Source organism: Benincasa hispida, chromosome 11, assembly GCF_027475165.1.
Source record: "Benincasa hispida cultivar pf3 chromosome 11, pf3_genome.v1.1, whole genome shotgun sequence".
Classification (NCBI taxonomy): domain Eukaryota; kingdom Viridiplantae; phylum Streptophyta; class Magnoliopsida; order Cucurbitales; family Cucurbitaceae; genus Benincasa; species Benincasa hispida.
In genome coordinates, this window is record NC_143488.1 from 89,120,167 (window position 1) to 89,144,925 (window position 24,759).

The 24,759-nt window shown below is 33.6% G+C and overlaps 3 protein-coding genes across 15 annotated transcripts; 1 reads left to right on the forward strand and 2 right to left on the reverse strand.

Annotated features, from left to right (window-relative positions):
- The first annotated feature begins 407 nt into the window (after positions 1 to 407).
- Positions 408 to 13,810, forward strand: CFM2 (CRM family member 2). 13 transcript variants are annotated; one of them, XR_005485893.2, is made up of 15 exons: positions 408 to 1,253; positions 4,852 to 5,374; positions 5,445 to 5,575; positions 5,933 to 6,238; positions 6,322 to 6,478; positions 6,595 to 6,887; positions 7,746 to 7,805; positions 7,902 to 7,958; positions 8,050 to 8,160; positions 8,695 to 8,937; positions 9,008 to 9,254; positions 9,821 to 9,951; positions 10,052 to 10,289; positions 11,288 to 11,347; positions 13,375 to 13,810. XR_005485893.2 is itself a non-coding variant. In XM_090306756.1 (14 exons), the coding sequence occupies exons 1-13, from the start codon at positions 573 to 575 to the stop codon at positions 10,238 to 10,240; spliced, it is 3,114 nt and encodes a 1,037-aa protein (XP_090162882.1). In that variant the 5' UTR covers positions 408 to 572; the 3' UTR covers positions 10,241 to 10,289; positions 13,375 to 13,810. The 13 variants fall into 13 exon arrangements, 5 of the variants coding, with proteins under 5 accessions (XP_090162882.1, XP_038906194.2, XP_038906192.2 ...); XR_016524447.1 differs by having other exon boundaries at positions 9,015 to 9,254; XR_016524446.1 differs by having other exon boundaries at positions 9,023 to 9,254; positions 11,245 to 11,347.
- PMZ (zinc finger (AN1-like) family protein) lies at positions 12,060 to 12,810 on the reverse strand. Its single transcript, XM_039050270.2, has 2 exons — positions 12,676 to 12,810; positions 12,060 to 12,581 (listed from the first exon to the last, which is right to left on the reverse strand). Exons 1-2 carry the CDS (start codon positions 12,787 to 12,789, stop codon positions 12,108 to 12,110), a joined length of 588 nt encoding a protein of 195 aa, XP_038906198.1. The 5' UTR covers positions 12,790 to 12,810; the 3' UTR covers positions 12,060 to 12,107.
- A 3,054-nt stretch (positions 13,811 to 16,864) lies between the features above and the next one.
- On the reverse strand, positions 16,865 to 18,626 carry LOC120092078 (peroxidase 63-like). Its single transcript, XM_039050279.2, has one exon. It carries the CDS (start codon positions 18,278 to 18,280, stop codon positions 17,300 to 17,302), a length of 981 nt encoding a protein of 326 aa, XP_038906207.1. The 5' UTR covers positions 18,281 to 18,626; the 3' UTR covers positions 16,865 to 17,299.
- Positions 18,627 to 24,759: the final 6,133 nt, after the last annotated feature.

Sequence of the window (24,759 nt, forward strand, 5' to 3'; positions counted from 1 at the left end):
ATAAACAAAAATTTTATGGGTTGAGTTGGTTCATGACACCTAATATAACCCAAACCAACCCGAATTTATTATTAACTTTAAAGTATTTTATTTTGTTATTAATAACAAGAATATTTATACATATATTGATTTTAATTTTATTTAATTCCAATGTTTTAAGAATAATTTATTATTCAACAACTTTGTAGTTTTTGTATTTTAGGAAGAAAATTTTCACTATATAAATTGAAATTGAATTATTAATCTTAATTTAATATATTAAAATAATTAAACTAGATTTTTAGGTTTTGCTTCGTTTTATAATAAAATTTTAAATAAATGATTGATTAACAACCTAAATATTTTATGGCAGATTGAGTTAGGTTGATTTTTTAATACTTATTTAGTTCAATGAAATTTACAACCTCGGACTGGGTAAAAAGAAATCTTTCAACCCACCTCAATAAACCGATCAACACCCCCAGAAGTTAAGTTAAAGTTAACACACCACGAAACTGTATACATTCACCATAATCCAGAGCTTCATCTTCGTCGTCTCCACTCTCCATTCGCCATCTTCGTTGTTCCATGAAATGTTGCAGACGCACTCTTCCTTTACCCTCAAACCCTTAACAGACCAATCCCCTTCACCTTTCACTTTCTTCCCATCTCACCTCCATCCCACACTCATTTCCCATCCTCCTAAACCCTCCCGTTTTCTCCTCCGCTGCTCCGCCGTTGATTCCGAAACCCTCCCCAAATCCGCCATCCAAAGAATCGCCGACAAGCTTCGCAGTCTTGGCTTCACAGAGCAACCCCCCGAACCAGTGTCCAACCCTAATTCACCCTCTACTCCTGGAGAAATCTTTGTTCCTCTGCCGAATCAGCTGCCCAAGCACCGGGTTGGGCACACGATTGATTCGAGCTGGAGTACACCTGAGAATCCGATTCCGGAACCAGGAACGGGGACTGCGATTAAGAGGTTTCATGAATTGAGAGGTGAGGTGGAGAAGAGGAAGGAGGATGTGGTGAGGCAGAAGAAGAGGGAGGAGAGAGCACCGACTCTGGCGGAGTTGAGCTTGCCTGAGGAGGAGTTGAGGAGACTTGGGGAAATTGGGATTAGGTTGAAGAAGAAGGTTAAGGTTGGGAAGGCTGGGATTACGGAGGGGATTGTTAACACCATACACGAGCAATGGAGGCGGTCTGAGGTTGTGAAGATAGTGTGTGAAGATTTGTGTAGGTTGAACATGAAGCGGACCCATGATTTATTGGAGGTTTGGTTCTTGAACTTTTTTAACCCTCTTCGGTTCTGTCGGCATGTTTTCGGTCCAGGGTTTGTCAAAACAATGTGGTTTCAATTATAAGTTTGGTTTTTCCCCAAAAAATATATAAAAGTATGGTTCTAGGCTTTTAAATACTTTAAAAAGTTTGTAATAAGTCTATTTTTATAAGATCATGTTGGGGAATTTGGTACTGATGGCCCCTTTTAGGGACCAAAATGATAAAAAAAAGGCCAAATTTTTAGAAAACTAAGTGTTTTGATCTTCTGCTCTGAAATTAATGTAACAACCCACCAAAACACGTGTAGTGGCCCTTGATGCTCAAGTTTTGATACTCACTCTCGGTGTTGCTCTTGTTGGCTCAACGCTTGCTCCATTCTCACTCTCATTAATCGTTCTCAATTTTGTTTATGTTACGTAGAGAGTAAAGATGAAAAAAACAAGAAAGAAATGAAACATTATATGTTTGGTCAAATTAAAAATATACAAAGCGAGAATCAAGAACGATTAATGAAAGGGATAGCGAGAATGGTTATCGAGATAAGCGAGAGTGAATGGCAAGAAGCGAGCGTCGAGGGCCACCACACGAGCTTTGCAGGGTGGTTATTGTAATTTCACCATGCGATGACCCAAGCAGAAGGTAGAAAACTTAGTTTTCTAAAAAGTGGGCATTTTTCATTTGGACCTCTGAAAGGGGGCCATCTGCGCAAGAATCCCGTCACGTTATTTACTTTGCTAACTTTGAAACTTTTACCACAATTCCTTAAACTTTGAATTGTGTGTTATAAATCTTTTTTTTAATAATATATTTAGTTTAACGTTATACCACCAAGTATCTTAGTTCCATACAAAATCAGCTTTCCATAAAATCCTTAAATTAAGTAGTCATTGTATCTCACAAGTTTAAATGACAGGGACTTGTTTTTCGATGACTTTCATGTAGAAATGTGATAAAAGTCTCACATTGGCTAGATGGGGGAAGATCTATCGTATATAAGTGAGAACAACTATCTCTTATGGTATGAGGTCTTTTAAGTGAAACAAAAAATAAAGTCATGGTAAGCCCTTGATAACCAAAGTTTACCAAAGAAGAAAGAAAAAGAAGGAAAATAAGCAAATATCAAAGTAAATAAAGGATAGGGAATATTGTTAGTTAGGGGGGGGGGTGGTGGTGGTTTCAAGGTGAGGGACCATGGGGAGAGGAGGTTATTTGTAAGCGGGAGTGGGACCATGGAGGGGCATTGAGGATTTTGTAATCAAATCTCATATTTTGAGACTGCTCTCCAATTCTTCCCTAATGTTAATAAAATAAGGAGAAAAGTCCATTCTTATCAGGTCGTTGTCCTTAACATTCCTAAATAGTCACCCAACTTATTGCTACTCTTACCCAAGGATGCATAACTATGAGACAATGGAGGCATTGCTTTTCTTTCTTTTGGGGGGGCTTCATTTTTAGGAAGAGGATAAGGGATGTTCGTGTTTGGAAGCCTAGTCCTTCTGAAGGCTCCTTTAGGAAGCTGTTGGATCCTTCTCTCATGAGTGTGTTGGTCTTTGATGTGGTCTAGAGGATTAAGATACCAGGAAAAGTCAAGTTCTTTACCTGGCAGGTCTTGTTTAGTTGTGTGAATACTTTAGATGCTTGCTAGGAAGATGGCCCCGTTAATGGGTCCACGGGGAGAGGAGGTTATTTGTAAGAAGGAGTGAGACCATGGAGGGGCATTGAGGATTTTGTAATCAAATCTCATATTTTGAGACTGATGAGAGAGAAGGGAAGCTCTCCAATTCTTCCCTACTGTTAATAAAATAAGGAGAAAAGTCCATGCTTATCAGGTCGTTGTCTTTAACATTCCTGAATAATCACCCAACTTACTGCTACTCTTACCCAAGGACGCATAACTATGAGACAACGGAGGCATTGCTTTTCTTTCTTTCGGGGAGCCTTCATTTTTAGGAAGAGGATAAGGGATGTTCGTGTTTGGAAGCCTAGTCCTTCTGAAGGCTCCTTTAGGAAGCTGTTGGATCCTTCTCTCATGAGTGTGTTGGTCTTTGATGTGGTCTAGAGGATTAAGATACCAGGAAAAGTCAAGTTCTTTACCTGGCCGGTCTTGTTTGGTTGTGTGAATACTCTAGATGCTTGCTAGGAAGATGGCCCCGTTAATGGGTCCTTTTTGTGTATTCTCTATTGGAAGGTGAAGGAAAATCTGAATCACCTTCTTTGGGGATGTCAGTTTTCAAGATCTATGTGGATTTGCTTCATGCAAGAGTTTGATGTTCAGATAGCCAGCCAGAGTGATACTCATACGATGATTGAGGAGTTCCTCCTACCTCTGCTTTTTAGAGAGAAAGGTTGCTTGTTGTGGTTTGCTGGGATATGTGTTGTGTTGTGAGACATTTGGGGGGAGGGAAACAGTAGAGTGTTTAAAGGCTTGGATAAGGACCCCAGTGAGATTTGGTTCTTCATGAGGTTCCATGTGTCGCTTTGGGCTTCAATTTCGAAGCTTTTTCGTAATTATTCTCTAGGTCATATCTTACTTAGCTAGAAACCCTTTCGTTAGGGAGTTGCTTTTTGTAGGCTTGTTTTTTTTTGTATGCCCTTGTAATCTTTCATTTTTTCTCAATGAAAGTTGTTGTTTTCCTAAAAAAAGAAACAAAAAAATGACTATGAAGTTTTTGTTTGTTTGTTTTTTGGTTTGGTTTTGGTTTTGTTTTTGTTTTTATTTTTGTTTTGTTTTGTTTTTTATTTTTTTTTTCTGGTTTACCGGTCAGATATTATTTCATTGATTGAATGAAATATCCAAAGATAGGAGAAAATATGGCTCTTGATGGTTGGTAAATTTTTACACCAAAAGAATGCTTTGAAAATAGTGGATTCTAGTACTTTCTTGGAGATTTGGCTTTGTCCTGGAAAATTCTAGCATTTCTTTAATCCCAAATCTTCCACAAAACGGCAGTAATAATGTTAACCCAAATAAGTTCTTTAGTAGCTTTGAAATGATGATTCATAAGAAGCAAGTTAATCCAACTCTAAGTATCATTCGGAGAAACAATGGACCATTGGAAGACTTCCACGTAACAATGGATTTATTATCGGTTCCAGACTTCCACTGCATTATTGTTGATATGATTGCACCCAAGTGAGAGTGCCTTATTGGATACAAAATTGAAACTTCAGGAATGTATTAGAAATGTTTTAAAGTAGACCAACCATATAGATAAAACTAGATAAAAAATTTATGAAGGTCTTTTTAAAGGGTAGGAGACTAGATTGTAATTTAATCAAGCAATGTGTTGATTAGAGCTTCTCAAAATTGTACATTACGTAAAATCGTGAACTGCTTTGTTAGCAGATTTTGGTTGTAAAAAAAATGTATTTGATGCCTTGGAGCAAATAATGTACTGAATCTCTGATTACTTGTTAGCTGGGAGTGGACTCTACACTCGAGAGTATGAATATTTTCATTTGGCTTGCTCTGATTTTAACTGCTTGAAGTAATTTTTTATTATAATGTTATGAGATGTTTCAATTCATCTATGTAGTTCCTATTTTGACTGGTACATCAATCTGATTCTGTCTCGTGCTTCTCATTCTCAGAGAAAAACTGGAGGAATTGTTGTTTGGAGATCTGGAAGTAAAATAATATTATATCGGGGACCCAATTATATATATCCTTACTTCTCACATGAAATTTTGAAAAATGAATCATCTCAAGGTGCTTTACCTTTATATAATGATGATGGAGGGAATAGTGAAACAGAGAGCATTTCGTCCTGCATCAATAATGAAAAATCTGCTGGACCAACCTCATCTGATAAAATGCCCGGTCCGACTCTAATTCAAGGTGTTGGTGCTCCAAACAGAGTGAGATTTCAACTGCCAGGTGAGGCAGAACTTGCAGAAGATGCTGAGAGTTTGTTAGAAGGACTAGGTCCACGTTTTTCAGATTGGTGGGGATATGATCCTCTACCTGTTGATGCGGATCTCCTTCCTGCCGTTGTTCCTGGATACCGTAAGCCTTTCCGTCTTCTCCCATATGGAGTGAAGCCTAAGCTAACTAATGATGAAATGACCTCATTAAGAAGACTTTCTAGGCCTTTGCCATGCCATTTTGCATTGGGTGAGTGGTTTTGATACAAATTCTTTATAATACGGCCAGGACTGTGTCTTATATTTTCATCATTTTACAGGTCGTAATAGGAACCTTCAAGGGCTTGCTGCTGCCATTATCCAGCTGTGGGAAAAATGTGAGATAGCTAAAATTGCAGTTAAAAGAGGGGTGCAGAATACAAATAGTGAGTTGATGGCTGAAGAGTTACAGGTTATTGATACTTTTTTTGTGGGATGAAAAACCAGACTTTCACTGAGAGGTTATTGATAAATTTTCAATTCTCTTTACAGAGAGTATGTCTTACATCTTCTGTCTGTTGGGTCTTGTAAATACGTATGAAAACATCATAAGTTCCAGGAAATAATGTCACATAGCTTTTTAGTCCGTGTAAACAAATAACCCCAGGAACCGTGTCTGGTTAAATATGAAAAAGAAATGTATATGTTCTTCAGACTTAGGAATATGATGTATGCTGATTGTGAGTTCTTTTAGAAATCTTATTATTTTATGCATCTTTTATTATCAGTTTTGCTTCATGTGCTTATAAAATTTATTTTGTCTTCACAGTTGCTAACTGGAGGAACATTGCTTTCCCGAGACAGGGAATTCATCCTCTTATATAGAGGAAAGGATTTCCTGCCATTTGCCGTTTCTTCTGCAATAGAACAGCAAAGGTACATTCGGTTACATAAAATGAAACAGATGGATAATGCACCAGCTACAACGGTGCAGGAGCAAAAACTTGGGATAAATGAAAATGGTCCCACAAATGAAAGTCAGAGCATCACGGAGTGGAAAAAGATTAACTCTGAACAGAGAAAGCTGATGTCATCTGAGACATCTATGAGAAAGACTAGCATCAAATTGTCCATTGTATGTCTACATCGATAATGCTGCAGCTAAAGAGCTAACAACTTCTGGTCTCTGAATTATAACCTTATGTTACTATTGAACAGGCATTAGAAAAAAAAGCAAAAGCAGAGGAACTTTTAGCGAAGCTGGAGGAAGCAGAGATGCTCCAACAACCCGAAATAGATAAAGAGGGAATCACTGTGGAGGAAAGGTATATGCTGAAGAAGATCGGCTTGAGAATGAAGCCTTTTCTACTTCTTGGTCAGTCATACCAATCTAGAACGGTGTTCTTTTTTTGTTGGAAAGTGACATTTCAAATTAATCTTTCTCGCGGAAATAATTCCCTTGTGTTTATTTTATATTTTCCATACACACAGGTAGAAGGGGTGTTTTTGATGGAACAGTTGAAAATATGCATCTTCATTGGAAGTATAGGGAACTTGTAAAGATAATTACTAATGAGAGAAGTTTCAAAACCGTTCATGATATTGCACAAACCTTAGAGACAGAAAGTGGTGGAATTTTAGTAGCAGTTGAGAGAGTGAACAGGAGTTATGCTATCATCATATACCGGGGGAAGAATTACAAACGGCCTTCACGTTTAAGGCCTGAGTCACTCTTGAATAAAAAAGAGGCATTGAAGCGATCTATTGAGGCACAACGTCGAAAGGTGAGGCAAGATTAGTCCATTTTCTACCATGTCTATGTATCAGTTTCCCATTCTTTTGATCTTCTCCTGTACCTTGACGAATATAATCATATAATCAAAGAACTCGAAGGATATAATCATATAAATAAAGATTTCTTCATGGGTTTACTGAGAAAGTGGTTAAACTGAAGCAACTATGAAAATATATGGTCAAGTATTGCTGTTCTCCAATGGAGTTATATTCTGGGTAACAAGTCAATACAATAATGATTATGGTTGATTGGATTGGAGTTTAAACTGATGCAACTAAGGAAAGGTCCTTTCTACATTTATGAATGTATTTTATTTTTTTATCTCCCTATTTAAATCTTCTGTCTTAAGAACCCTGAAAATTTGGGTCATGTTTTATGAGCTGCCCAATTATCACTAGTAGGCTACAGAGTGGTATCTTCTTGGATCTCAATTTATACTGGTGTATTCCAAGCACTTTTCAAGACGGCTATCGTCTTCAGCTATGACTTCATGAAAAATAGCTGAATTTCTATGATCAAGCATTGTTGCTATGCTTGTATTGAAATGTCATAGTTTTTCAGGACAATTTGAGATGTGAAAATGGAATCATGGATTTTGTGATCTACCTTGTATCTAGATGAAACACCATATATGAAATTTTACATAAATGACAATTATTCAACCGCTCTGATTCATGCCAACTAAAAGTATGCATATGATGCGACTCCTTTTGCTTATAGGAAAACGTCTTAACCTCCTTTTTTGTAATAATTTTTGGTAACTAACATACTTGTTTCTTATTCAAAAGAAATGACTTAGTATTATCCATCCATCAACTTCTTATTCTATTTGTTGCTGATTTTGCAGTCATTGAAACTTCATGTTTTAAAGCTTACACAAAATGTAGAAGAATTGAAACTTAAATTGGTGAGTTGCTTCCAAATCTGCATACCTTCTCTATTTGGTTTTCTTTTTCCTTTCCTATTTTGCCAAGCAAGTTTGGTTGAGTCTCACGCCTTTCAGGATAAAGACAAGGGAGCAATTGCTATGGAGTCAATAAAGAAATCAACGTCTCAGCAGGTGAGCCGTTTTTATATTCTTTTCATACACAGGACTTGTCTACCCCCTAATAATCATCAGATTGGTAAATTACAGTTTTGATATGTATTAGGGAAAAGAAGGGATAAACGAGATGCAAACAACTGGAAGTTTGAAATTAGATGCTGATCCTGCCTGCCTCTCTCATGCAGAAGATAATGCTTGTTTGGAGGAGAATGAAGTGGTAAGATTCAAACCATGTAAATGTTTGGAAATATATGTGTTTATAATATCTTCTATTTAGCTGCCCCAAAAGGGAAGCCCCATCTGCAAGGGCTTGGAGTCTCTTGGTCATACCAGCTTGGAGGTCCCAAGTTTGAAACTTCAAGTGAACTTAATATAGAAAATCCTTGATATCTCCCATATCTGAGCCTTGAGGCAGGCACGTGGGCTAGGGGAACAAAGCTCTGTCTCCCAATTATCATTTAAATAACAAAAAAAAGCTTCTGCTAATCTTGAGTCTTGACCCACCGCTTGTTATAGCATCTATTCTAAAAAATGAACATTAAAATATCCCTAGCCTTGATATCCACAGTTGAAGTGAATTTAACAAAAATGTTAACTTATTATGCCATTCTGCAGTTTGCGCAACTGTAGTTTGTACACATGTTGATTCTGTGGTCTTTTGGTGAATCTGTGTTCGCTACTGTTTTAATAAATATGCGATGGGTTTATTCAGAAGTGACTTACGAATTATCCCCTGGCACGATTGTTTTAGGTCATGGTCAATGGGGGTCATGGGACTCATGTGAGTGGAACTTTCTGTTTGGACACTTCAGCAAACAGTTTACAAGCCACTCAACGGGATAATGATGTCTTTTCAATATATGACGTTGACCAGAGTAATGCCGAACTCAGATCTTCATTTGAATCAGTTAGGCAAGGAAAACCTGCAAAGGTGTCCATGGATACCAATGCTGAATTTGGAAGTATTGAACCTCTATCTGGCGCTAATTGTTTGGTATGTCAACAATTGTTTTGTTTCTATCAATTTGATCATTTTACTTGGTATAATTGCTCATGCACCATAGATGCTAGAATTCCAGTCAGGAGAAAGTAGTTCTGAAACTTCAGATGCCGTGCATGATGTTGCATTGAATGAGGAGATGAAGCCATCTGTTAGATTAGAAGAGGGGAATTCATCACTATTACTTTCCTCAATGAGGACAAACCAACCTGGTCATTTTCCTGCTAGCGCTCCTCAACTTTCCAACAAAGAGAGGCTTCTTCTGCGACGGCAAGCCCTCGAGATGAAAAAACGTCCTGTGCTTGCTGTAGGTAATGCTTGCTTCCATCTTTTCCATTGTGAGTTTTGCCTTGCAACTTTTAAAGCCGGATATTAGGAGATGCATGTGGACACAGCTCAAGGAACTTAGTTTCAATCCTTCTCTCTTGGATTGAGCTGGAAGCTTGGAGCCATCATTAGAGAGGGAACCTTCCGAATAATTTCTCCTCCTTCCATTTATATATTCATGGATGAATCCTGAAATTTATTCTTCTTCTTGATCCATGGCCTTTATATCTTCTGACTATGTGCTAGCCTCATTGAGTAAAACTATTGACTATGCCTTCAGATTCTGCAATGTCATGTCATATTATCTCTGTTTTTGAGTAAAACTATTGACTGGCATGTATATTATGCAACGTCATGTCATTATTTCTCTGTTTACGCTGGCAACCATGTCTTCATTAAAGAAAAAATTATGTATCAATATTTCACCATTCATTGCTGAAAAAGTTTATTAAGTATTTGGGCCTCCGAAGAAATTTAATGTTAGTAACTTAATTTTTACATTTCCATGGACGCTTGTTCAATCTTTTAAGTGCCCTCTATTAATTTTTAGGCAAGAGCAACATAATTACAGGAGTTGCAAAAGCAATCAAGGAACATTTTAAGAAACATTCTCTTGCTATAGTTAATGTCAAAGGCAGAGCCAAAGGAACATCAGTCCAGGAGATTGTTTTTAAGCTTGAGGTTAGCACATCCAAGTCTCCCGTCTTGTTTGTGTTTCTCTATGTTGAAGTGAATTTAATGCTTTAATATTTCTTCGTTTAAACTGCTTTGGCTTTGCTAGCAAGCAACTGGTGCAGTTCTAGTCTCTCAGGAGCCGAGCAAAGTTATTCTTTACAGGGGTTGGGAGGAAGAAGATAAATCCCAAGATGGCAAACAGAATGCTACCAAGATGGAAAACAAGGGTGAAGCTCAACTATCTACGTGTCCTGAACTCTTGGCAGCTATAAGGGTTGAATGTGGACTGCGGTGAACTGAAAGTAAAATCAGCTCCTCCATGTGAATTCTAGCTTCAGTCTCAGGTATTTCTTAAATCCTCGCAGTATACTCATTTCTATTACAAAATGTTTTTTCGCATCTTGTATATAATAAAGGTTTTCAAGGAACGTTTGATTTCTTTTTTAAAACCACCTCCACTTAAAATCCAAAATTTCTTCTCATGACCTTTATTAAAATCTGAAAGTAAACCGATCTTTTAACTTGGACGAATGAAGTTTTTGGTCCTTGAAGTTTGAGGTTATCTAGTACCATAGGTTTCAATAAAGTGCATTTGAGTCTCTGAAGTTTACAAATAGTTCTCAAGGTCCTTGACCTTTTTTTTGGGGGGGGTGAATTCAGAGTAAGGTCATTGACCTCATTGATCGTCAGTTGACCTAGCAGAACTATGGCGTGGTGATTAATCTGCCAATTAAAATTTGATAAGCTGATGCTTGAGTTAACCACCACATTACATTTTGTTTGGTCTACTAATATGTTGAGTCAACCTGATAGTCCAATGAAGTCGGTGCCATTTGGAACAATATTTTCATCTGAAACTAAAATATCTGTTTTGGGACTTCATAGATCAAATAGACATTAAATTCAGTGTTTTCCCACGTTCATCTTGAATTTTATGTGTTAATTCTTGTTTAACAAATTTCTTAAATCAATACAAGGCTCCGACTTATTTCAACCTTCTACATGCATGCCTAAAATTTCACCTCATAGGTTTGACATTGAAATTTATTTTTTACAAGATTATTGATTAACTGGACTTTATATAGTGTATACTTCTTTTTTAAGCCAGTGGATGAAAATAATCTTGAAAAAACAGATTTTATTACTTAGTTTTATAGCATCCAATATCTGGTTCTACATGGTAAGGATTCATCCAAGTGTAAAATATGATTCCTGATATTTTTTATTCAATCAACATGCTAGCTTGTAGGTAAGATTTAACCATAGAGTGTTAAATTTTCTTTGGTTGACATATCAAAGCTGTTACTTGAAGAATTTCTGACTGTTCGATCTCAACCTCCAGAAATCAACTGGCATTTATTTGGCCCGAGGTTCATGGTAACAGTCGTTCGTAATAGTGCAAGTAAGATTTAAGCATGTGTCATGTCTCAATCTTGATGCATATGTAAATTGATGACTGATCTTCAATGTCATTAAAATTGTTATGATCTAAAGTTCAATTATTTCGTATGAACTAAAATATCAGTTCACGTTTTTATATTTTTATGGGTTCAATAATTTATACTAAGGATGTGAATTTGACATTGACATGAAAATTTTAAATTTTGGACATGAAAGGTGAATTGACATTAAATTCATTAAACATAAAAATAAAGGGTTGCTAATGTAAACTAACATACATGACAGACATGATAATAACTTAACAAAAAGAAAAGAGGCATGTTTATTATAACTTAAAAACAATTTTTGAATTTTTGTTTTTATAATTATTCCATATTTTTGTTGACATTTTTGTAAAACACTGTTTGAAAATGTGCAGTATTGGTACTTTCAATCTGCCTTTTTTTTGTTGTGAATTTTAAAACTATGAGATAGGTAGTAAATCTATATGACAATTGAATATTATGTAATTCCTAGACATCTTTTAAATTTTAAGGCCTATACAATATCTCAATTGATATAAAAAGATATGAATAGAATCCAGAAGTAAAATTATGCAGACCCATCTTTTCTAATAAGAAGTTGACAAAGCAACATGTAAATATTAGTGGATAAATATTTACAATATATTTTTTTAAGGGAATATTATTGAAGAGAGGTTTTGATAATCATGAAACATGAAACAAATGGAGGAACTGGTTCCTCATACAATTAATTTGTAATCAACAAGCTTTAACAGATGGGGCAGTCGGAGAAGATCCCTTCGCCGCCGTCGGACGTTCCCTCTTCCCACAATCGCCACCGCTCCTCAACTCCAAAGCCGCCATAAACTTCTCATTCCACCGCCCTTTATCCACCACCGTCGCTGCCGTCGACGACGGCCGTCCACAACCATGCTCCGCCGGGAACCGGTGCTTCAAACACACCTTCAACCGGCAGATTTTACACACACAAGTATTGGAAAATGTAAGAATTTCCCGGCACCGCTTCACTGCACACGTGGGTTTCTTCTTCTTGCTCGGATTGCAATTTCCCGATTCGTGATGCCTCTCCAAAATCCTGGTCTCGTCACCGCCGTCCTTCCCGGTGGTCTCGATCGACGTAGAGCAGATTTCGCAGACCACCACTTTTCTGCTGTTCCGATCAGATTTAGGGCAGTCGTGGGATTTGAAACCGCGATGCTCCAAACAGAACACCTTCATATTCAAACAATTTTTAGAATTAAAGAAACATAAGAGTTCAAAATTGAAACCAGAGATGGAGAAATAAATTGGGAATTGGGGATGAAACCTTTTGGCAACCGTCGCAGGTGAAGGGGAGGAAATCGAGTTGGTGGCAATCGGAGTGCTGGCAGTGGCGGCCGAGATCGGGGAAAGCCTCTGTTCCTCCTCCGGCGGCGGCCATGGTGGTTTGTTTGTCGGAAGGTTTTGGAATTGGAAGTGAAGGGAAATTTAATTTAGAAATGAGGATGAAATCGTGGAAGACGATTTGGTTTGTTGGTTAATAGCGAAAAAGATGGAAGAAATTTGAGCTATTTATAGGCTTGGAATTGACTTGAGGAGAAAGTTAAATTGAAATGAGGATGAACTTTTTTTTTTTTGGAAGAAATTTAGAAACTTCTGTATGGACGGCGGAGATTCCTTCTTCCTACGTGGTGTAAACGTGTAGCTTTTTTTTCAATTTGGTGAAAGGAAAACTCTTCGACCTCTTAGAACGAAGGATATGCCGAGTCAAATTCGCTCTGTGTTTTGTAATTTTTACTTTCAATTCTTTTTTTGTTAATTTCTCTACTAATTTTTGCCAGAAACATAAAAATAAAAATAAAAGGGATTTCTATGTAAGAGCCCAATCTTGAACATTTCATTCTTCTAAAAAAAAAAAAAAAAACTGTCTCATTATTTTTACTAATATCGATGTATTCGCATTATTCTCTCCCATGTACATGTGTATTCTCTTCCTAATACATATATTCTCTCCTCATGTTTCAAGGTAATTTCTTCCTCCTCCCTTCCTCCTTTTTTTCGAGACGAATGACGTGGGACGATCCGACGATAGGGCGAGCACGGAATGACAAAAATGACAATGGCAGACTCAATGATGGATTCAGAGCAAATGAATGGCAACGGCGTACTTGGAACAAATGCACGACAATAGTAGACTTAGAATAAATGAACGGCGAGGATGGACTCGAAATAGATGTACGGCGGGCCTGATTCAACTTTTAGTTTTTTTTTTTCCTATTATATATACTCTGTGATATACATGTACTTTTTTTAGTCTCGATAGAAAATTAATATATACTGTGGTATGTGTTTTTGTTTATTTGACCTAAACGAGAGTGTTTTTATTTAAACTTCATATATTATGATATATATACTGTGGTGGAAATGAAATTTATGAAAATTTATATACTGTGGTATATTTTCTATATTGGTTTATATTGGGATTTATGTCAAACATCGAATCATCCTCTAATTTATAAACCGTAATATATTTCATATATTGGTTAAGATATTTTCAAATACCTAATAAAATATTTTAAGGTATATTTAAAATAATCATAAATTCATCAAAATGTTCTAAAGTATATTTAAAATAATCATTAATCTGTCAAAAAAATGAATAAATTGATACGTGAAAACTAATGTAAATAGAAAATAAAATTTCATTAAATGCAGTTTTTTCCGTGTTAGAAAATGAAAAAAAATATAATAAATGTATTTTCTCTTTCCAATTGATAAATAAGAAAATTATATTAAATTCTCTTTCATATAATAAATGTATTTACTCTCCTCATCATTAAAGTAACTTCAAAAATAGGAAAAAATAAATATCAAATATAAATAAATAAAAATTGTATAATTATCCAAAGTTAACCCTAAAAGTCATCTTTGAAAAAAATTCAAATTTTAAGACATTTATGAAATATAGAGTTTTTTTTAGGCCTTCTATTAGAAACTCCAAAACAAAAATCTTTCAGTCTTCTTGGGCCCAATTAATTGAGTTTTGGACTTAGTTGGACTTTGAGCCAAATTAAGTCTATTTTTTAACTTAATTGAATTTGGTCCTAAATATTAGACCAAATTAGCTTATTCGATCTAAAGGTTATGACCAAAACACATGACATCATCAAGAACTATCAACTTTTGTCATCAATTTCAATTTGAGACATATATCAGCTTTTAATTAGTCATAAATCTGATCTTTTGTAATTTTGTTATCAATTTAAAAAATGACATGACAATTTGTGATTGATAAAAAATTCTCATTCCTAAACTTTGCTCAAGGAAGCTTATATCTTCCAAATTTTCCGTTTATAGATTTTTAGAACCAAAGTTGAATTTTAGAACTACGATCTATAGATCTTTAGGAGAGCTATATCTTGAAACTTCGATCTTCAGATTTTTAATGAAGCTAAAATTAATCTTTGAAGCTTGTCTTTAGGGTCTCCTAATATTCTTCCGTTTTGATTATCTACCGAATGGAAAGTAAGACCTCTATCAATAGAGTTTTGAAGAGTCCTTTTTGGGTGGGACCTTGTTACTTTTTATGCCCATTGGACTTGAACCCAATCTTTTATTTGACCCAACTTTTTACCATGGACTTCAATTGGATTGAGCCTTGGGTCCAATCAACTTCATTGACTCAAACTCAACCCAATTTATAATTTATATGCTAATCAAACTCATGTGATCAGATCAAATAGATAAAAAGAAGACGTCACATTTTTTATAATTTGTCGCCTATTTGTCTTGAAATTTCAATTTAGGAATGCAAATTAGTTTTTAGTTGACTCTAAATTTAATTAATTGAAGTGTTTTGTTATGATGATGTGACAAAATTTGATTGTGGAACAAGAGTGCAAGTTGTAGAGTGGAAAATGTATGAGAGAGATAGTGAAGGGCGAGAGAAGAGATAAATAAGAAAAAGAAAGGAAGGGGAAGAACCACATGGAGGGAGTGGAACAACGATGAAATAATCGGAAGTGAAGGGAATGGGAATGACACATTATTGAAAATTCATCTAACCTTAGCCTTAAATCTAAGAGATGATTTTTACAATATGTGTGGATGGTGTCGATAGTACAAATTTTATATTAATTAACTTATGCTATATTATAACTACATCACCAAAATTCTTCAAACAAAGATTAGTCATATTAACCAATCAGTAATGAAATGTCATTATCACACAAAAGTCAGTGCCACTAAAATCTTTCATCCTCAAATTCCAATTTTCTAAAAAAAACCATAACAACTTTCACCCTCACTAGTGACATCAAGTTCATTCAGTTGAAATCAAATTGTTCATGGGGACAACTAAACCTAAAAGCTTGACTTGACATTATTTTAAAACTTGGGAGAATGTCAAACAAACATTTTTCAGCCCAATTTTCTCTTTACCCTGTGTATTTTTCTTCAAAACTTGGTTTGGATTTAGTTAGCCAACAACAAAACAAGTAGTAATCAATCACTGTATAAAATAATAACAAAATTCTTAATCCTTCACTTGTTCTTTGATTTTCCTTCACCCACCTTAGCCTCGAGAGTGAAGACAATAATAGATCGTTTTAAATACATAAAACCCATCTGGCTCATTAATAACTCTTGACCTTAAACCATTTGTAACAAATTATAAAATAATAATAGAGAATAAAGAATGAAATGTATAGGATATGTATAGACTCCATGAACTTCCAAAACCTGTGATTTTTCAGGACAGAGAAGTTCCAGCTCAAAAATTGATGCATATGAAAACAGATAGCTGGAAGCAGGTTATAACAGAGGAAAAGACCAAGAGACAACCAAGCAGAAAAGTCTAACAAGTAATCAAAAGAGAACATGTAGGAAAGGAAGGATGTATATACATTTTTCAACAATATACTGAACAAGGATCCATCACCATTTTGATAGCTTTAATGGTCTTCAAGCTCTATTGCTTGAAGCAAAAGCTTAATACTAAAATTCAAGGTTCTAAAATATTCTTTCTTGCACAAACATAGAGGCAGGTGAAAAGCTATAAAAAGAATCTATGCAAAATTAGGTAAAAAGATCATGCAATGGATAAACTTACCTGTTCAATCATTGTCTGGCGGTATCTTCTTCCATGTGAGCATTGCCATCTCAAAAGCTAGAAGCCTGAAATAGTTAGGAAAACAAACCAACAACGGTACCAAATCTAAAAGGGTTTTGGACATATTATCAAGTTTCAGTCACAAAGTGGAATATAATTCACATGGCTGTTAGGTGGAATAGATTGCTTAAGGCATATTCTTTGGCATTATTTAAGGATATAAGTATTTTGTCAAAGTTTTGAGAAAGAAGAAAAAAGGGTCTTTAATTCTATTTCTTTCTGAGAAACAAAACCAACAAAGAAACAGCTTTCAAGTTTGAATTCACAATCTCAGTTTCCAGCTCTTGGAAGTCTAAATATCAATGATAATGGTAAAGAGCCAGCCTCATTCATCCATTTCAAGTCATTGAACCAAAATTTCAACTCTCATTTTATTTCTCCTTTAATCCACAGTCAAAACAATCAGTTCAAATCAAATCTTAAGAACTAGCACCATGATCAAAACTCAAATCATGGACAAGAGTTACAAGACATAGAATTAAGATAAGGACATTTTTTTTTTATAAATTAAGTAAACTGTGAACTCTTTCACCCTTCTACAAGGCTACACATCATACAGAAGCTGATCAACACAAGTACAAACCCCACTAGAAGAATACAAAGATTACAACCCAGAACCCAAACAATTAAACATGTATATATTGGCTCAGATATCACAATTGATGCGGAAGTATACAGATTTTTCATATGCTCATAATCAGAAAGAACCAAATGTAAATGATCTTGATTCCAACCTGATGCAATCTCCAAATTGAATCATGAAAAACAGAAGCCTCTGAGTTCAATTAATTGCATCACATTTATGCCGAATCTCCCCTTGATTCCCCGTCACAACTTTATAATTACTCAACTTCTCCATCGCCCGAGCAAAATCATTGAAGAACTTTTTCTCATCTGCCGCATACGCCTCTACGAATGGCCTTGTCCTCCAATCATTATACAACCCATGATCAGACTTCAAGATCCCCAATCCCTTCGGCAGATTCTGGAAGTAAGAATTATCAAATTTGTTGGGAGTCATAATGTCATTGAAAACCGATAATGTAGGATTCTTTTCAAAACCAGAACAAGCCTTCTGCAACCCTTGCGCAAATCTAGGGTTGTACTGCGAATCATACGAAGACGACTTGGTATAATTATAGATCTGAGAGCTGAATTCCTTACAATGCGAGAATCCAATCGTATGAGCACCACTTAACGCTACCATTTCCTGCACAGTAAACCCCCGAGCTTTAAAAATATCAATAATCTGAGGAATCGGCGAGGTAGCTTTCGGTAAAGAACCAGGAATCGTCGAAGCTTTGGACACTCGGCCATCTCTGCGACCAAGGAGAACATTGTAGTAAGGTCCGCCAACCATGGTGACGAGGTCGCGAGTGGCAACGGCGAGAATGTCAGCACAGGAGACGGTGTTGGGACATGCGAGCTCGAGAGCGGTCTTGGCTCGAACAATAACATCGAAGGCGTCGCCTGGGAGAGAGAGGTTGATGTCGGCGTCGCGCTCGGCTTTGTTGAAGGGAGTGGAGGAGATGAGAACGGAGCCGTCGCAGCCGTTAGGAAGGCAGTCGTGGAGGAAAAGGCGAAGAGTTCCAGCGGCGGTAGAAGGGGTAGTGATCTGCTTGTTGGTGACTGTATCTTGGATAATCTGGCTGAATCTCGGGCAGGATTTTTGGTAGTAATTCGCCGTGAGAGGAACCGATTCCGATAGAGATAAAAACGACGCCGTAGAGAGAAGAATAAAGAGAAACTTCAGAATCTCCATTGCTAACTCTTCTCTTCTCTCTAAGGTTTCAGTGAACTGAAGAAGAAGAAGAAGAAGAAGAAGAAGAAGAGCGGTTTTACGGAGGGAAACAGATGAAGACGAGCAAAAACGGCGTCGTAGCACCAATCCACGCGCTTCGATCTGGACCGGTAATCACGGACATGGTGGGACCCACTTCTATAAGTTAGCGGTACTTTTATCGAATATTAAAATAATTTAACTTTATGGAGCTTAATCGTGAAAGCAAATGAAGGAGCAAATGGGAGACTGACACGTGGGCGTAAGGAATTAGAATGGCGAGAGTACCCTTGAGAATTGGGAGTGGAGAGATTTGATTGGGTGGGAGTAGATGCCGAAGATGTGAATGGTTGTAGGGGATAAAAACTGGAATGTGAGTTGGAGATTTTAATGGGGGCACGAATATATGGAAATGAGTGAGTGAATTATTTAAAATAGAGGTAGAGGACGTGTAATGTAATGTATTGTTTTATTTATTTGGGAAATTTCAGCTGCCCCGCGTTTTTGTGATACTACTTTTATTCAACTAAACATTATTTCACTTTTTTTTTTTTTTGTTGAAAAATACAAAATTAAACTCTTTCTTTCTACTATTTAAATTATGTAGCCTCAATTTTAATATTTTAATATTTATTAATAATATTTTGTATTTTGGAGTTGATTTCATTTCAATTCATCTACTTTCAAAATGACCAATTTTAATTCATGTATTTTCAATTACTTTTAAATTTAATTTATTTTATCGAAATTGGTAAAATAATAATAATAATTTTTATTTAATAAATATAACATGTGAATATGTTTTAAAAATATATAATGAAAAGGATAAAGATAATAATTTTTTAAAAAAGAAATAAAAAAAATAAAAAAACTAGTTTTATAGACTAGATTTAATATTTATTAAAAATACCTTGACATTTGAAAATATAGAGACTAAAATCGAATAGATTTGAATAAAAATTTATACATAATTAAAAATTTTATTTTATTTTATTTTGTTTTTCAATATTTATATATAAAAACAAGAATTAATGATACCGAATTGCAAAACATATAAATTAAAACCGGTAGTAATACAACATAAAATTGTAGATTGACGCTTACTCCAAAGTTTATTGCTACTCAGCTCACTAATAATTGCTACTTTTAGTTGATTTCTTTAAAGTTCACTTAATTATTGTTTGCATTGGCCAATAATATTTTCTAATCCATTAATTGATTTCAAACTTTTACATGGGTTTTAATTAACTTTTATACACATATTTTTTTTATTTCAACAATTATGAGGAGAAAATAATACAATTAATTTTAAAAATGGTAATTACTATCTTATCTATCTGTTGAGTTATGTTCAGATTGAGAATCAATTTTAGAATTTAAATATTTATTTTTATTATGTTTGAAGATTTTATTCTAGTGCATTGTTTTGAATGTGTACTTGAAAATAAACTTTTTTTTTTATAGTGTTTCAAAACTATTTTAATCCTAATATGTGATTGTGGTGTTAATTTTGTTGATAAGTATAAAAAATTATGTTAAAGAGATTGGGGTTGGGGGAATTAGAGCTTTTGTGATGCATCAAAACCAGCTGGCCCGCGTTTTATGTGGAAATTTAGGCAATTTGTGTATAATAAGTAATTTCAATCTTTTCTTCTTTTAATTGATTTTAACTTTTTATTCCATTTGTTTGACCTTTGTTTTCTTTTAATGTCAGAATGTTTTATTTCAAATATAAAAAAATGAGCTAACTTATTTATAATTATAGCAAAATGATACTGTCACTAATTATCTATCTCATTCTTTACCTTCATTTCAAATAGACTTGACTTCTACGTCCCATTTTTTTCTTTTTGTTTTTTTTCAGAGTTTTGACTTGAACTTTAATACTATTCCTTTACCTAGGTCCTCAAGAAGGAAGAAAAGGCAGTCTTCAGTTTTGTCACGAGAAGGATAAAATCCATTCAACATTTTTAGACTCTAATATAATACCCATGAATAACCGGTATGAAAGATCGTCTACAAGTTTCTTATTCATTATTTCTCCTGCACCCATAGTCTAGTTAGGTCAGATTACGCTTTCTTAAGAGGAAGAGCACTGGAAAGTCAACATCAACCTATAATTCCCGTCAGGATAACCATGTAAGAGCGAGAGCTGCTTTGTAGTTCAAGAGGAGGACTTGAGATATCAACATTTTTATATATTTATAAAATTAAAATCGATATAAGAATGAATGAATAAAAGATAACAAAGATGTCAACAAACAATCAATTAAGTGAAACTGATATTGATAACAAAGAAATTTAAACTTATTTGAAAATTTTGAAATACTTTTATTATAATTTTTTATATTTTTATTTTTTTTAAAAAAAATTTATCTATGACGGACAACATACATCTAACTTAGAGACATTTTATATTTAAAACTTTATTTATAAGTTTGAAGAAAATTTGGTCATCTAAATTGATAATCAATGTCCTTTTTTTTTAAATTTATTATTATTTTTATCTACAATATCTCACAAAAAATGGATGAAACTCGTAACCTCTTAAGAAGTAAAAGCAATAGTAATAGGTGAAATTAACTGTATATAAAAACAAAAATAACTGAGTCATTAGAATTAAATTGTAATTGTAATTTGTAAGTTCTTTAATATTTTCTCTTTCTAAAAAAATATTACATCGATCTTATCTTCTTTTACTTCTACTTGAAACTTTGAAACTTTATATTCTTATTTTTGTCTTAACTAGTTAGAGAATACGTGCAATGCATGTGTTTGTTAAATTTAAATAGTAAATATCTAAGATGAAATCTAAAAGTAATGAAACAGATATGAAATCATGAATAACATATGTTTTATTTAATTAATTTATAATGAATATGAAATGTGTTGGATGTAGTTATTGAAAATGTTGGAAGCATAATTTTATAGTGTGAAATATAAAAGGTTGAATGAATATAATTTTTGTAAATATTAGACATAAAGTTTAAATTAATTAAATAGATAAATTAAAGTATGTTATTTTCATTTATAATTTTAAATGATTTTGAGTAAAACTAAATAATCAATGACTTTGATACGATATACACTTTGAGATTTTTTAATATGAAACTATGTCGTATCTACAAAAACATGGTAGAATTTCATAAATTTGATAGCTATTATTATTTTTTTATTTTGATTTTTTAATAAAAAAATTAACAACTTGTTACAAAGAGACTTGAAGGAATCGAATTCCAATGGAAGCAATTGGTCACCATGCCATTACTTTTGATTAAGAATTTTGAAATATAAAGAAAACAAACATAAAGCTTAAACATATTTTTTTAGAGAGGAGAACTACAACAAAAAGGTATTACCAACTCTTCAAATCTTCTCCAATTCTACAAAATAGCACGATCTCTCATTCTCTTCTTGAATTTCGAAGAGGACACCACCACAAGGGTTTTCCCACCATCCTCCGATAAGGACGTGATTTGTGGGATCCACTTTTTTTGGAAGATTAAAGGAAGAAATTTTTGCAGAGAAATACTTTCTCTATTGTATGAGGATATTGAGAGAATGAGAGAGATAATTGAGAGAAAGAAGGAGAAGGTTAGCAATCATGTTCAAAATATAGGGAGATCTTTGCATAGCATGAGAGAGGAGAGTTATCTCACCTCATCCCACTCCCTCCAACTCCTTTATAACTGCACAAGAGTTTACTTTAATTTAATTTTAAATTAAATCAAATTTAATTAGTTAAATAATTATTAATTAGCCTAATTAATTAATCTTCCTTCATTAAATATCCTATATTTAATATTATATTTTAATCATATTCAAATGTATTTCCCTCTCATAACCTATAGTTTTACTGTGTGTCCCATTGATATTAAATTTAATCTATAATTTATATTATTTTCTCATATTATATAGTTTAATTTTGAATATCATTCAAAATTAACTCTATAATATAATGTATATAAGATTCATTATATTAATTGTATCACATACAATTAACATATATTCCCTTATAATTTGAACAATTCAAATTTTTCTGAAACTAATTATTCCTCGTTTTATCCTTAGCGAGCTAGTAAGGGGGCCTAATGAACCTATAGATTATAAGCTCTAATGATTTGAGATTAATTAAACTCTTTAATTAAATTAATCAACATTCATTAACTATGGATCACTGCATAAAGACTCATAGTTGCACTCTTCGCACTGTAGAATATTTTTGTATCCATGGATATAACAATTACCAGTAAGTCGATTCTTCATGAGTTATTCGTAATTATAGTTGGATCAAATTACCGTTTTACCCCTATAATTAGCTTTTTTTTCTTAAGTCACACTGATCCTCTAATGAACAACCTATTTATGGTCCTACCATAAACAAAATCCCACTCGAACCACTGAGAGGGAGGGACCCTATTGATCAAGATCTGGAGTCAGCATTTAAGGGAACAACCCGTATACTTTCCCTAAAGTCGAGAGAGAGTGAATTCCATTTTGTGTAGAGAGTGAATTCTATCTTGTGTAGCAATGTTCCTAGCTCTCCACTTGGTCATGTCCCCAAATTGGAGATTTATTGAGTCGGTGATACGGGCCACTCTCATCCATATAAATTAAAGGGCAAGCCCTCACAGACATGAGTCCATAACTCACTCAAGACTGAGATCTGGTTACATATGGTCATCCCTATGGAATATTAATCTCTTCAGTCAATCGTTACAAAGAGAGATTAATTATTTCGCACTCTGGTCTTATACAAACTTGTTGTATATGTCTCTATATGAACGAATTAGATCAAATCATTTGTAACGATTGAGTCGTATCCATAGTATTACCAAGATAAAATAATCAACCTTATCCATATACTATAGACCATTTAGATTATCGCTTGAACATGATCCACTTGTATATTAACTACGTTTTGTTTAAGTTACATGTAATCTTGAATCTTAGTTTATTGGATTGAGTTACAAGTCTAAATGTCAAATAAAATAACTTTTTATTTTATTAAATAAATGAATTTTGTTTATACATTACAAACCACGAGAATGGGGGCATAAACCCCAAGAAGACTAATATTCAATTCTTTTAAAATTTACCTTAATGACATTTTTTTACTTTATCAAAATATTAACCATAAACATTGAATTCAAATGAAAGGAGCAAAACAATGGTGAAATATAATTTTAAAATAATATAAATATACATGAGAACAAATTGTTAAATTATACTTACATATGTTTTTAAAAGGGTAATTGTTTAAGTGAAGAAACTGTTGAAAATATTTCAAAGTATAACAAAATGTTACTGTTTATTGGTGATAGACTATGATAGACCCGATAAATATCTACCGCTGACACTGATAGATGTCTATCGTAGTCTATCACTGATAGATAGTAACATATTACTATATTTGTAAATAAGTTTACTCATTTTTTTTATTTGAAAATAACCCTTTAAAAAAATATATTAGTAAACAATTATTTCTTTTTAAAATAAAAAAATAAAACAAAATAGAATTATTTATATGTATAATCTTGTTTTTGTTTGAAAAAGAAAATAGTGTTATAAAGTATGGTAAAAAAAACTTTTGTACAACTTTAAAGAAGGAAAAACTTCAAATATTTTTTTGGAAAAAATTATTTTTATGTGTTTTTAAATAAGTAATTAGTAAATAATCATATCTTCTTAAAAAGAAAGAGAATTGGTTGGACACAGAATCTTGGTTCCATGATTTTTTTTACCATCCATAAAATCTAACATTTCATGTAACTGAAGTTGTTATTTTTATATGAGAAAATGAGTTAGTAATAAACTATCTACTACTCTAATTTTGGAGGAAAAACTTAACATAGTATTTTGAGTTGTATCTAATGGTAAAAGGAGATATAAAAATAAGAGGAAAAAAAAAAATGATACGTACAAGACCATGAACGAGTGTGAGTTAACTCTTCTTAATATAACTAGTTTTTAGCCCGTGCCATGCACATGGTAGTTATATTTTAATTTATTAGATATTATAGTTACCTTTTATAAAAAAAAAAATATTGTGATCGGAGAATGTTAAAGGTTTTATATTATTACTATGATCTCTATATTTTTTTTTCCAAAAAAATAATAAAATATTTACTCCAACTTTGAAATAGTTTCATTATATATCACATTTGAATTTGAGCTTCATAGAAAATACAAAAAGATCACTAGTATTGATATATGATAGAAAAATAATAATATGAATATAATATTGATAGAAAAATAATATTATTAAAATTATAATAACTTACATTATTTTGCGAGATATAATCTTCCAAAGACACAAAAGATGATATTTAATATAAAATGGAGAAAAATGATGGATGTTGTTATTTGGTTGTTCTAGCATTGAAAATTGGGTTAAGTTCAAGAATAAAATGATTTTCAAACGTAATGACAAAAATGGATACATAGGAAAGAAATTTCAA

What these genes read in the sequence shown, in the direction of transcription:
- CFM2 (XM_039050266.2), top strand. Translation starts at nt 573, where the DNA reads ATGTTGCAGACGCACTCTTCCTTTACCCTCAAACCCTTAACAGACCAA. An exon ending in AAGAATTGAAACTTAAATTG is followed by an intron (nt 7,806 to 7,901) that starts GTGAGTTGCTTC and finishes CACGCCTTTCAG; the next exon opens with GATAAAGACAAGGGAGCAAT. An exon ending in TATCTGGCGCTAATTGTTTG is followed by an intron (nt 8,938 to 9,007) that starts GTATGTCAACAA and finishes CATGCACCATAG; the next exon opens with ATGCTAGAATTCCAGTCAGG.
- PMZ (XM_039050270.2), bottom strand. Translation starts at nt 12,789, where the DNA reads ATGGCCGCCGCCGGAGGAGGAACAGAGGCTTTCCCCGATCTCGGCCGC. An exon ending in CCTGCGACGGTTGCCAAAAG is followed by an intron (nt 12,582 to 12,675) that starts GTTTCATCCCCA and finishes TTGAATATGAAG; the next exon opens with GTGTTCTGTTTGGAGCATCG.
- LOC120092078 (XM_039050279.2), bottom strand. Translation starts at nt 18,280, where the DNA reads ATGGAGATTCTGAAGTTTCTCTTTATTCTTCTCTCTACGGCGTCGTTT.